Source organism: Belonocnema kinseyi, chromosome 3 (genome assembly GCF_010883055.1).
Source record: "Belonocnema kinseyi isolate 2016_QV_RU_SX_M_011 chromosome 3, B_treatae_v1, whole genome shotgun sequence".
Lineage (NCBI taxonomy): Eukaryota > Metazoa > Arthropoda > Insecta > Hymenoptera > Cynipidae > Belonocnema > Belonocnema kinseyi.
Window position 1 is genome coordinate 79,497,636 of NC_046659.1, and position 12,225 is coordinate 79,509,860.

The window sequence follows — 12,225 nt, forward strand, 5'->3', positions numbered from 1 at the left end:
TATAGAGCTCCAAGGAGATTATGTTGAAAAATAAAAAAAAATTTACCCAAAAAAAATTGTTTTTATACTTCATGCTAAGGACTTATTGAACTACCCTCGTAACTAAATAGTTGAATTTTCAACTAAACAAGATAAATTCTGAATAAAATAAAACGAATTTTTAACAAATTATTTGAATTTTCAAAGTGATGACTTTTTAAATAAAATATTCATCTTAAACCAAGATGGTTCCATTTCAATTTTCAACTAATATGATAAATCTTTAACTGTGATGGTTAAATTGTCAACTAAAAATACGAATTTTCAAAAAAGACATGAGTTTTTAACTAAAAAAGAAATGTTCAACCAAAAATTGATTTGTAAAATTTTCAGTTAATAAAATAATAATTTTGCAAACGAACAAATGCATTATCAACTAAGAAATATTTTTCAGCCAGGACAGCAAACAAAATCAACCGAAATGTTGAATTTTGATGTAACAAGATGAATTGTCCACCTAGAAGATCAATTACGAATAAAAAAATCGAATCTTCAACAAAATATATGAATTTTCAACTCAAAATAATAAATTTTTAACAAAAAACAGAATAGTTCAGTTTTCAGTTAAAAGCATTAATTTCCAAACAAAGTTATCACCTAAGAATAATTTTTTAGCCCAGACAGCAAAAAAAAATCAACCGTACTGTTGAATTTTCATGCAAAAGGATGAATTTTCCACCAAGAAAATTAATTCGCGAACAACAAATTGAATGTTCAACAAAAAGCAAAATAGTTCCATTTTCAGTTAAAAACATTAATTAGTTTAAAAATGTAATTTCAATCAAAGAGAAGAATTTTCAACTAGAATGATGGAATATCCAACCAGAATAAATACATTTTCAATTTAAAAATTGTTCCACCGAATAGATGAATTTTCAACTAAGAAAGATTTTTCAGAAAAAAGGACAATAGTTTCCCCTAAATAAAAATACATATTTAAACAAAAATAGAATAGTTAATTTTTCAGGTAAAGAAATTAATGTGCAACAAAAAACAAAACAAATTTTTCAACAAAATAGATAAATAGGTAAGGCTACTTTTGCGAATAAATAATTATTTTTATTTAATTTTTGTTAATAAAGCACGCTCTCGAAAAAATGCTGCCTTTAAAAAAAATTCCCTGACATTTCTAGCTTTTCCCGGGTATATACAAATTTCCTGACAATTCCAGGTTTTCCAGGTGAGTTGACACCCTGCAAATGATTATGTTATCAAGAGTCCTTGTAATTTTATCTTACTTGGAAAAAACTGGATCCATATCATTGATATCGCCAAGACCCACCGGTTCCTGCAACAGTTTCTTATAAAGCGCAAGTGGAAAAGGCAGATTGATGATGATGAAATTGTAGATAACGAGACCGCAAAGAACGCCGATCAGGTAATACATTTGCACGTCCTCGAAGGAAAATTCATTGAACCAAATAGTCCTCGTTTCCTTGTAATCTTTGAACATCCCGTACTTTGTATCTAGAATTTCTTTGAGAAGAAGCATGAAAAATTCCTTTCTCACGCCTCCTGCGTCTTCCGCTTCTTCCCCACGGAATTTCACCTTTAAAGACCAAAACAGTACTCACAAAAATTCTCAAAAAATTTCTTTCGCAGTATGATCTTTTAACAACCATTAATTCATAAACAAGAATTTTAAAAATAAGAGTCTTTCTTTAAGAAAAAAGACTTACTCTGAGAGGTTTTTTAAGATCACGAGACTCGTAATGAGATAATTCTCTCAAGGTGTCATCAACTATATTTTCTCGTGAGACTTCAAGCATCAGAACGTGGTCATGTTGGTTTGGATTTCCTCCTAAGATGGGAGCAAATAGCATGTGAGTAAGGGCTCTAGTCGTTGCTTCATTCATCGCCGATTGCATCTGAAATATGGAGTTTAATTCATAAGAACAAAAGCTCAAGCTAATCTTTTTATTTAGTATTTCCAGAAGAGCTAAAAAACTTTATTTCAAAAATTCCCTGATTTCTCCCTAACCAATTTTTCATCTTCTCCGACAATTAATGTTTAGAGATCAAAATTTAAATCTTTCAACATTTTAAAAATAGAATCTTGTGTAAAAGGAGTAAAATAACTTTAAATCAAAACATAAAAATTTATTTATTTCGACCAAAAAAGCTTAGTTTTTGACAAAATAATTTAATTTTTGAAAAAATAATAAAAAGCTTAAGCTTCGACAAAAACAGTTAAATTTTCAATAAAATAATTGAAATTATTACAAGAGAATTGAACGTAAAAAAATCAATCCAAAAGGACAAATTTTCTATCCAAATGGACCATTTTTAACATACTTGAATTTTCAACAAAATAATTAAATTTTTAACAAAGTAGTTTATTTTTGATAACTACTAAATGGAATTGTCTACTTACAAAAGTGAAGTTTCAACCAAATAATCGAGTTTCTAATTAAAAAAAGGTGAAACTTCAAGCACAAAAGTGAAATTTTCAACAAAAAGATGAATTCTAAAAAAATAACAGTTGATATTTCAGGAAGAAAACAAACTAATTTCTAACCAAAAAGTTATATTTTCAACCAATGAGTTTAATTTTCAACAAAATAATGAAAGTTTCAACATAGTTAAATTTGAAACAAAAGAAATTAACTTCCACCAAAAAGATGAATTTTTAACCAAGAAGATTAATTTTCTAACAAGAAAGACGAATTTTCAATTAAACAGATTAAGTTTCTAATAAATAGTTGACTCTTTAACCAAAAATGGAAGTTAAATTTCCAGAAAAAAAAACAATTAAAAAAAGTACGAATTTTCAACAAATTAATCAAATTCTCAATCAAAGAGATGAATATGGAGTATAATTCATTAAAACGAAAGCTCAAGCTAATCCTTTAATTTAGTATTGCCAGGATAGCCACGAAACTTTATTTTAATAATTCAGAATTAAATTTAAATTAACTTAAATTGCAGTATTTAAATCTTGCAACATTTTTAACTTAGAATCTTTTGTAAAAGGAGTAAAATAACTTCAAATAAAAACATACAAATTTTTTATTTATTTATTTTAACCAAAAAAGATTACTTTTCTACGATTAAAAATGCATTTTCAATCCAGAAGGATACCTTTTTTGTCGAAATAGACAAATTTTCAATAAAACAGTTAAATTTTCGACCAAAAAGATGATTTTTTGACAAAATAGCTTATTTTCTAAAAAAAATAATAAAAATTTTAAACTTAAACAAAAAAGTTAAATTTACTATCAAATAATTGAAATTATGACAAGAAAATTGAATTTTCAAACAAAAATTTAAATCCAAAAGGACAAATTTTCTATCCATTAGACCAATTTTCAACAAAACAATTACATTTTCGACCAAAAAATATGTTTTTTTAACAACATACTTGAATTTTCAACAAAATAATTAATTTTTTAACAACATAGTTTATTTTTGATAACTAAAAAATTGAATTTTCAACTTACAATAGTGAATTTTCAACCAAATAGTCGAATTTTCTAAAAAAAAAAGGTGAAACTTCAAGCACAAAAGTGGAATTTTCAACAAAAAGATGAATTCTAAAAAAAAAGTTGACATTTCAGGAAAAACAAACTAATTTCTAACCAAATAGTTATATTTTCAAAGAATGAGTTGAATTTTCCACAAAATAATGAAAGTTTCAACATAGTTACATTTGAAACCAAAGATATTAACTTCCATCGAAAAGATGAATTTTTAACCAAGAAGATTAATTTTCTACCAAAAAGACGAATGTTCAATTAAACATATTAGGTTTCTAATAAATACTTTGAATTTTTAACGAAAAATGGAAGTTAAATCTCCAGTAAAAAAAATAATTGAAAAAAGCACGAATTTTCAACAGAATAATCAAATTTCCAATCAAAGAGATGAAGTTTCAAACTTTTTAAATCTTTACATGTTTTGTGAAATTTTCGAAATCTTTTAAAAAATGTTACGAAATATTTACATATTTTATGAAATCTTTCGAAATCCTTTTAAATTTTTGAAATCTTTCTGAAATCATAAAAATCTTTGCAATTTTTGCGAAACATTTGCATTTTTTGTAAAAACATTTGCAATCTTTTACTCTTTGTGAACTCTTTTTTAAATAATAAATAACATGAAATTATATAAAATAAATTACAATAAACTGCAAGAATGTGAAAATCAAAATTAAAGAAATAAAAATCAGAATTAATCCAAATTTAAATTCCTCTTTAATGTCCAACACAGAAATTTAACTATGAAATTCTTGAAAATTTGAAGCGATGTTAGACGAAAATTGCAATTTATAAAAAATTGTAATTTCTTTAAAATGTTGCTAAAAATGTAAGTATTCTAGCAGAATCTTGTGGTTTCTAGTAGAAATATTTTGGTAACTTTGCACCATTTGTAATGTGTTTCTAATATAATAAAAAAATGCAAAAATTATAAGATCTACTATTTGGACATTTCTATAATATTTTACATGTAATTACAAATTTTGACAAAATATTGCATATTGTTATACTTTCTTATAATTTATTGTACTTTATTGTGAAAATAAATTTATTCCAGGACCAATTGAATTCTTTTGTGAATTGTTTGAAATGTTTCTTACATTTTTTTGAAACCTTTGAATTTTTTTGCATAATCTTTCGAAATCTACTGAAACCTTTCTAAAATCATTGATATCTTCGAAATATTTCTTACATTTTCGTGAAACAATTGAATTTTTATTGAATTCTTTTGTAACCTACTTAAATCTTTGTGAAATCATTGAAACCTTTAAAATGTTTGAAAAATATTTTGCATTTTTTGTGAAATCTTATGAAATCTTTTAAAATCTTCGACTCTTGTTGAGTGGTCCAATTCTCGTATTAATTATAATTACCTGAATTGCTTGATCTGTCTCGAGCAAAGCCGTCTTCGCTGTAGCATCGAACAGAAACGGGTAGTCACAAAAAAATATATTAGTCTTCTGAAAACAAGAAATTATGTTATTCTAAAATAATAATCAAGAAGATTAATATTTTCTCCAAGAAGAATATTTTCAAGAACAGTTAAATTCTCACCGGTGCATTAACCTCGGTGAGCCACCTAAAATAATCCACTTTGATATCAACAATATCTATTAATTCTGGCAAATGAAATACGGAATAGTGAACTCTTTGTCCCTCGGGACTATAATTAAGTTCGTCTAAAAATTTCAACAGATTTAAGATCAGCCGTAACCTTGAGTCCGATGGAATAACCTAAATCATATAAACGAACAGATAAATTCTTCAGCAACATAAGAAAAAAGGAAATGTTAGTAAAATATTTTTTCAAGTTTTATTTATTTGTAAATATATCAAACTTCAGAGCCCAAAATGATCTTAAAATAGGAGAAATAGGGTGATTTTTCACGAAGATAGTGGAATATTTGGGGAACCCATTGCTTTGCTTTTAATTTATGTAGATACAATATTGAATTCAATATTAAACACTTTTAATTCCTTAGGTTTCAAGTTGAAATATATTACACTTTCAACAAAATATATATGAATATTCAACCAAAGAATTATTTTTTTATCAAAAGAGACGAATTTTCAACAAGAGAGTTGAGTTTTTAAACTGAAAAGTCGAATTATTTAGACAACCGTTGACTTTGCAAACTATAAAGGTGAATTTTCAATCATAGTGTTCATTTTCAACCCAGAAAAGATGACTTTTATACTAAAAAAGAGGAATTTTTAATTAAAAAAAATAAATTCTCAACAAAAACGGCCATAGTTTATATTTCAAATCAAAAATAATTTTATTTTCAACCAAAAACAACGAATTTTCAACAAAATAGTTGAATTCTCAATCAAAGAAGATTAATTTTTTGTCAAAAAGTTGCATTTTCAACCAAATAAGATGTGATTTTTACGAAAAAAAAGATGAATATTCAACCAGAAAAATGAATTTTCAACAAAATAATTAAATTTTCAAAACAAATAAATAAATCATCAACTGTCAAAATTTATTTTTAACAAAAAAGTTTTAGTTTGGACAAATAAAGGTTTCAATTTTAAATTGAAAACAATTGAATTCAACTAAAAAAGACGAATTTTTAACAAAATGATTCAATCCACAACCAAAACAAAGCAGAGTAATTTTTATCCAAACACTTACATTTTCAACAGAGTAAATACATAAATTTTCGAGCAAGTAGTTGAATTTTGAACTAAAAAAGATTATTTTTAAACGAAAAATATAATGGTTGATATTTCAAACAAAAAATAAATTTATTTGCATAACAAAAACACAGCTATATTTCGCTAAGAACGACAAATTTTCAAGCTAAAAAGTCACATTTTTCAGAAAGCCGTCGACATTAAAACCTGAAAAGATAATTTTACAACAAAAAAGTTAATTTTCCAGCAAGAAAGATCAATTTTCTATAAAAAAAAAATATTAATTCTAAACTCAAAAGGACGAATTTTCTATCCAAAAAAGACGGATGATTAACAAAACAAATGAATTTTCGACCAACAAAGATGAATTTTGAAAAGAGTAGTTGAATTTTAAACAAAATAATTGATTCCTCAAAAACATAATTAAATTTTCAACATTTTTAACAAAATAGTTCCACCTACAACCAAAAAACTTTAAAATTTTTAATTAAAAAGAGTTGATATCAACCATAGAAGACGAATTTTTAAACCAATAATTGAAGCTTTAATGAAATTTTTTTTTTAAACCAAACAGTTGCATTTTTAACAAAGTACGTAATTCAATTTTGAACCAAGCAGTTGAACTTTCTACCAAAAAAGATGAATTCACAACGAAAAATCTATTAGTTGATTTTTCAACCAAAAAATATTGTTGTTTCCATAAAAACAGATAAAATCAGCAAAAAAATGAATCATTTTCAAGCTAAAAAGTAAACATTTTTAGAAAACTGTTGACTTTATAGCCCGAAAAGATGAATTTTCAATAAAAAAGCTAAATTTCAATAAAGAAAGATGAATTTTGTACCAAAAAGATTAATTTCAAATCCAAAAGGACGAATTTTCTATCCAAAATAAACAAATGTTCAAACAAATTTCAACAGAAAAATTACCTTTGAACCAAATACTTGATTTTTTAGCAAAATAATTTAACTTTTAACAAAGCAATTAAATTTTCAACAGAATAATTGAATTTTTGACCAAACTGTTGAACTTTCAACCTTAAAAGATAATTTTTTAACCAAATGGTCAAATTTTCAAACAAAAAAATGTTTTATTTTTAACCAAACAGTCTAATTTTCAAGTGAAACATATGAGTTTTTATAATAAAGCTGAGTTTTCAAAAACAAATTTTTTTTTAAATAGTTCAATTTTTGACAAAATTAATTAATTTTTAACTAAATAGTAAAATTGTCAACCAAAATAGATGAATTCTTAACGAAAAATGTAATATTTAATATTTCACGAAAAAAATATTTTATATTTGATTTCAAAAAAGCTCAATTCATACAAAAAATTTGAATTCAATAAAATAGTTAATTTTTTAACCAAAATACATTTTTCAGTAATGAGAAAAATGTTAACCAAAGCTTTTAATTTTGAAGCCAAAATTCGAATTTTCTACAAAAAAGTTGAATTCTCAACACGAAAATATAAATTATTAACTACACAGGTAATTTTCAACTAAAAACGTATATTTAAATTTAAAAATACGAATTTCCAACGAAATAGTTGATTAACAAAAATACATTTCTCAATCATGAAAAAAATTTTCAACCAATTTTTGAATTTTCAAGATAAAAAACACATTATCTGCAAAAAAATCAATTTTTAACACGAAAATATAAAATGTTAACAAAAAGTTCATTTTCAACTGAATACTTATATTTGAATTTGAAAAAGATTAATTTTCAACAAAATAATGAAACTTTTAATCAGGTAATTGAATTTTCAAACAAGTAATATTAATCAATACAGATAAATTATCAACCAAAAATATAACAGCAGATTTTACAACTAGAAAAAAATTAACTTTTAACCAAAAATAATTGGATTTTCTTATTGTGTTCTATTAACACTGTTCACATTCAAGCAAACAGACGAAAAAGAGGGGTACATAAAGGAACAGTTTCTTGAGTACAGGGGGGAAGGGACATTATTTTTAAAAGTTTAAAAGAGGGAGATAGGAAATAATAAAAATAATAAGATTTGTTATAATATTCTTATAAGCAAATAATGGAAAAAAATAAAATAAAAAATAGGAAAAGAATGTCACTGCCGTGCAGTTTTAGGCCACCTCTTTTTTATGACTTAATAAATTCTCTTAATTTTAATTATACCAGAGCTAAAACAATTTCTATTTAAATGGTTGATTTTTTCGAAATTAAGTATAAAATATGCCCAGGGTGAAGCCAATTTGTCTGGTTTTTAACTAGATATTGCAAAAATAGTGTAAATTTTCATGTTTTCTTAAATTTTCAATAACTTCCGAAATAGTCAACATTTTTCAATGTTCTTGGGCTCACTTTGAAGCTTTTTTTCAACGTATCACAACAGATTATAACTATAAATCATAAAAAATTTCTTTTTCAATTGCTAGAACTTGATGTTATAACAAAAAAGTTGGAAATTACATAGGAACTTCATGATTATATGTTTCATACATTTTCAAGTTCTTGCAATTCAAAAAGAAAATTTTCACAATTTATATTTAATTTATAAGAAAGCATTGAAATCTACACTATTTTTGCAATATATACTTAAAAGCTAGACGAATGGCCTTCATCCTGGGCTTATTTTATATAGAATTTCGAAACCAATCAACCTTTTAAAGATATTTTTCTTTAGCTCTGTTATAATTAAAATTAAGAGAATTTATTCAGTCATAAAAAAAGAGGCGGTCTAAACCTTTTGCACGGCAGTGTATCTGTAGTTAAGTTTTACCTTATTCTCTATAAAGTTCGGCTGTTGTAAAAAGTGTTGAACTACAGCTTTGTAGGTTCGAACCAGCCTTTCGAAGTAGAAAGCCGGTGCGTTACTCCACCAGCGACCAACTATTTTTAAGGGTGCAGTTTGTAGATTTAAAACTGATGTTGCAAAAGGCAGGTGTAAAGTGCTGCAATTCGGGGGATTTGCAAAACCGTTGTAAAGTGGAAGAATAAGGTATACTCTTAAAGTTTCTACATCGGGTGGCGAGTTTACTAGGGATGGCAAGAGGCTTTCCGTTACGCAGCTGAAAATCTGAAAAGAGCAAGGCTTTTAGTTTTTATCTCTGGTTGACTCTGACAGTAGTCTTATAGTTATTAAACAAAAAAATCAACTTGCCAATTCTGTCATGGTGTTATTTTTAAAGTTGGAAATTATATCAAAGAGTTTGTTTGCTTTTGTAATATCGACTCCGTGATGTTTGCTCGAACAGCCATAATGTGCATCGTTTGCAAGAAGAAAAGAGGCATTGATACAGGCCAGACTTCGAAAAACAGTTTCCAGGTACCTAAAAGAAAAGAGAAACAGTCAAGTTAAACAGGGTGGCTGTTTTAACCGAGCAAAGAAATGCCTGGTTTTCTCCAGGATCGTCAAAATTTTTACGGGATATTGAAATTTAAATAATCGAACTCTCAGACATAAAATTTTTTTTTCATTTAAAGTAATCAAAACTGAACTAATAATTTAAGCACTCAAAATGAAAATCTAGAATTTTAAACTTTTATAATTGAAGATTTTAAAAGTTTTAATTCAGAAATTTGTTATTAAAACGATCAATAATTTACATGTATACAATGCAAGCTTTTAATAGTTTTCAGGTGAAAAACTTTTAATTAAATGCCGTTAAAACAAAAAAAGTTTTAATTTTAATCTCTATAAATTAAGCAGTTCAAAGGTTTCTGGTTCAAAAATATCAATCTACGCTATCATTTTTAATGCTTTAAATTAGTCAATTATTATTATTACTATTTTTAAATTAAGCAATTTCAAATTAATCATATGGTATTTATTGATATATCAAAATTAAACACTTTCATTTACAAATTAGAATTTTCTTAAATGGCACAATTAAAAGTTTGACCACAATTTAAATTCATCGGAAGAACAGAAAAATCCCGAAAAATAAAATCGCCGTCATTATAAAATATCCGACACTATAAAATTGTATATACAGGAAAATTTTCGATTTATAAAATTCCTGAATCTAAACAATTAAAAATGGTTTGAATAATAAATAAATGATAAAATACCAAATATTTTTATCAAATAAAAATATTTTCTTTATTATTTTTATGTTATTACTATTAAATTCTTTTTTTATTATTTAGATTCGAGCATTGTCAACAATTTTCTTTTTGTGAATTTTTCATTGGCGGGAATGTTATTTTTCAAGATGTTTCAGTAGTCTCTGAAAATTAATGTTTTCATGTTAAAAATACAAATGTTTGCTGGAAAATTTATCCGTTTTAGTTGAGGATTCAACTACATAGTTGAAAGTTGAACTAATTTGTTAAAAATTCATTTTTCTGGTTGAAAATTCATCTCTTTGGTTCGTTATTTTTGTAGAATTAAACGGATTTTCATTTAAAATAAAAATATTTGTTGGTTGAAAATTCTACTACTAAGTTGAAAATTAAACTTATTTTTTAAAAATATAATTATCTTGGTTGAAGATTCATCGCTTCAGTCGAAAATTAATCCCTCTGGTTGAAAACTTAACACTTTAGTCAAAAATTAATTTAACTGGTTGAAAATTCAATCATTTTGTTGAAAATTCGTTTTTTTTTTGTTTGTGATTAATTTTCTTAGCTGCAAAATTTAACTATTCCACTTTTGTTTGAAAATTGATCTCTTTTAGTTTAAAATTAATTGGCTTATGTCGAGGATCCAACTATTTTGTTGACGATTCGTCGTTTTGGAAGAATTAAACTGATTTTTATTTAAAAATACAATCTTTTTCGGTTGAAAATTTAACCACTAAGTTGTAAATTTAACTTTTTTATTAAAAACTCTTTTGGATAAAGATTCAAGACTTTAGTCAAAAATTAATCCCTCTGGTTGAAAATTCAACTATAATGTTGAAAATTCGTTTTTTTTTGGTGCAGAATTAATTTTTTTCAATGAAAATTTAACTATTCCTTTTTTGATTGAAAGTTGGTCTTTATTAGTTCAAAATTCAACAATTTGTCCTGGAATCCTTCTTGTTGGAAATTACTTTTTTTTCAAGAGCGGAAATTATTTGTTTTAAATAAAAATTGAACTATTTGGTTGAATATTCAAGTATTTGGTTGATAAATAGTTTTTTGTTAAAAAATTTATCTGCTATGGTAGAAATCGATTTTTTTAAATTAAAAATGTAACCACTTGGTTAAAAATTAAACTTTTTTGGTGGCTATTTTTAGTTAAAATATTAACCTTTACATGTTTTATCAAGAATTCATATTTTTTCGTTGAAAACTCAACTGCTTGGTTGAAAGTTGAAATACTTTGTTAAAAATGCATTTTGTTGATTGAAGATGCCTGATTGTATTTGAAAATTTACCACTTTGGTTGAAAATGTAACTATTTTAACTAGTCAGTTAAAATTCGCAAATTCATTAATTTTGAACCGGCTTAAAACCATACTGCAAAACCAATTATTGATCCACTTTTAATATTGGAAAGACAGTTCAATTTTAAAAATAATTAGATAATTTATATTTTAGGTTTCTTAACTCAAAAGTGTTTTTGTAAACAAAAATCTCAATTTTAAACGCTTTTGATTTTTAATGTTTAAGCCTTCTTCTAAGTTAACAAAAAAAAAGAGTTGAAATCAAACTTAGTTGAAAAAAAAAATCTCGAAAATATAATCAAGAACCCAACGACCAAATTTGGACAACCACTACAAAATGTTCCCACTGGAATCTGGAAAATGAAAAGGAAACAAGTCTCCCCCTCTCTTCTCCCTAAAAAAGAAAAAAAGAAAATTATTTATCTTTACTTTAGACGAAAATAAAAAGGAGGAAAGAAAAGTGAGAAGGCAACCAACCAAATCCCCTTCCTTCTCTTTTTTATTTCTTTCGTCCTCTTTATTCCCACCATTATCAAATTCCAATAAAAAACATTTTTAAAAAACATTTTAAAAAACAATAAATAAACACCAACGTTTCGGCACTCATACAGCACCCTTATCAAGGCAAAAAAATTTATATACCTAATATAAAATAAAATAATTTTTATTTCCATTTTATTTTATTTTATTTTTATTTTATATTTATTTTAATTTTAT

The 12,225-nt window shown here is 25.3% G+C and overlaps 1 protein-coding gene across 12 annotated transcripts in view; it reads right to left on the bottom strand.

Moving 5' to 3' along the window:
- Window positions 1-12,225, bottom strand: part of LOC117168928 (probable E3 ubiquitin-protein ligase HERC4) — a 39,174-nt gene that overhangs the window by 7,571 nt on the left and 19,378 nt on the right. For 10 of the 12 annotated variants that reach the window (XM_033354905.1, XM_033354901.1, XM_033354898.1 and 7 more), the window contains 6 exons: window positions 9,297-9,465; window positions 8,916-9,212; window positions 5,070-5,249; window positions 4,889-4,975; window positions 1,719-1,907; window positions 1,278-1,588 (listed from right to left, as the gene is read on the bottom strand). In XM_033354905.1, the coding sequence (XP_033210796.1) occupies window positions 1,278-1,588; window positions 1,719-1,907; window positions 4,889-4,975; window positions 5,070-5,249; window positions 8,916-9,212; window positions 9,297-9,465 (1,233 nt within the window). The remainder of the gene's footprint in view (window positions 1-1,277; window positions 1,589-1,718; window positions 1,908-4,888; window positions 4,976-5,069; window positions 5,250-8,915; window positions 9,213-9,296; window positions 9,466-12,225) is intronic. The other 2 variants (XM_033354899.1, XM_033354910.1) reach the window with 2 other exon arrangements.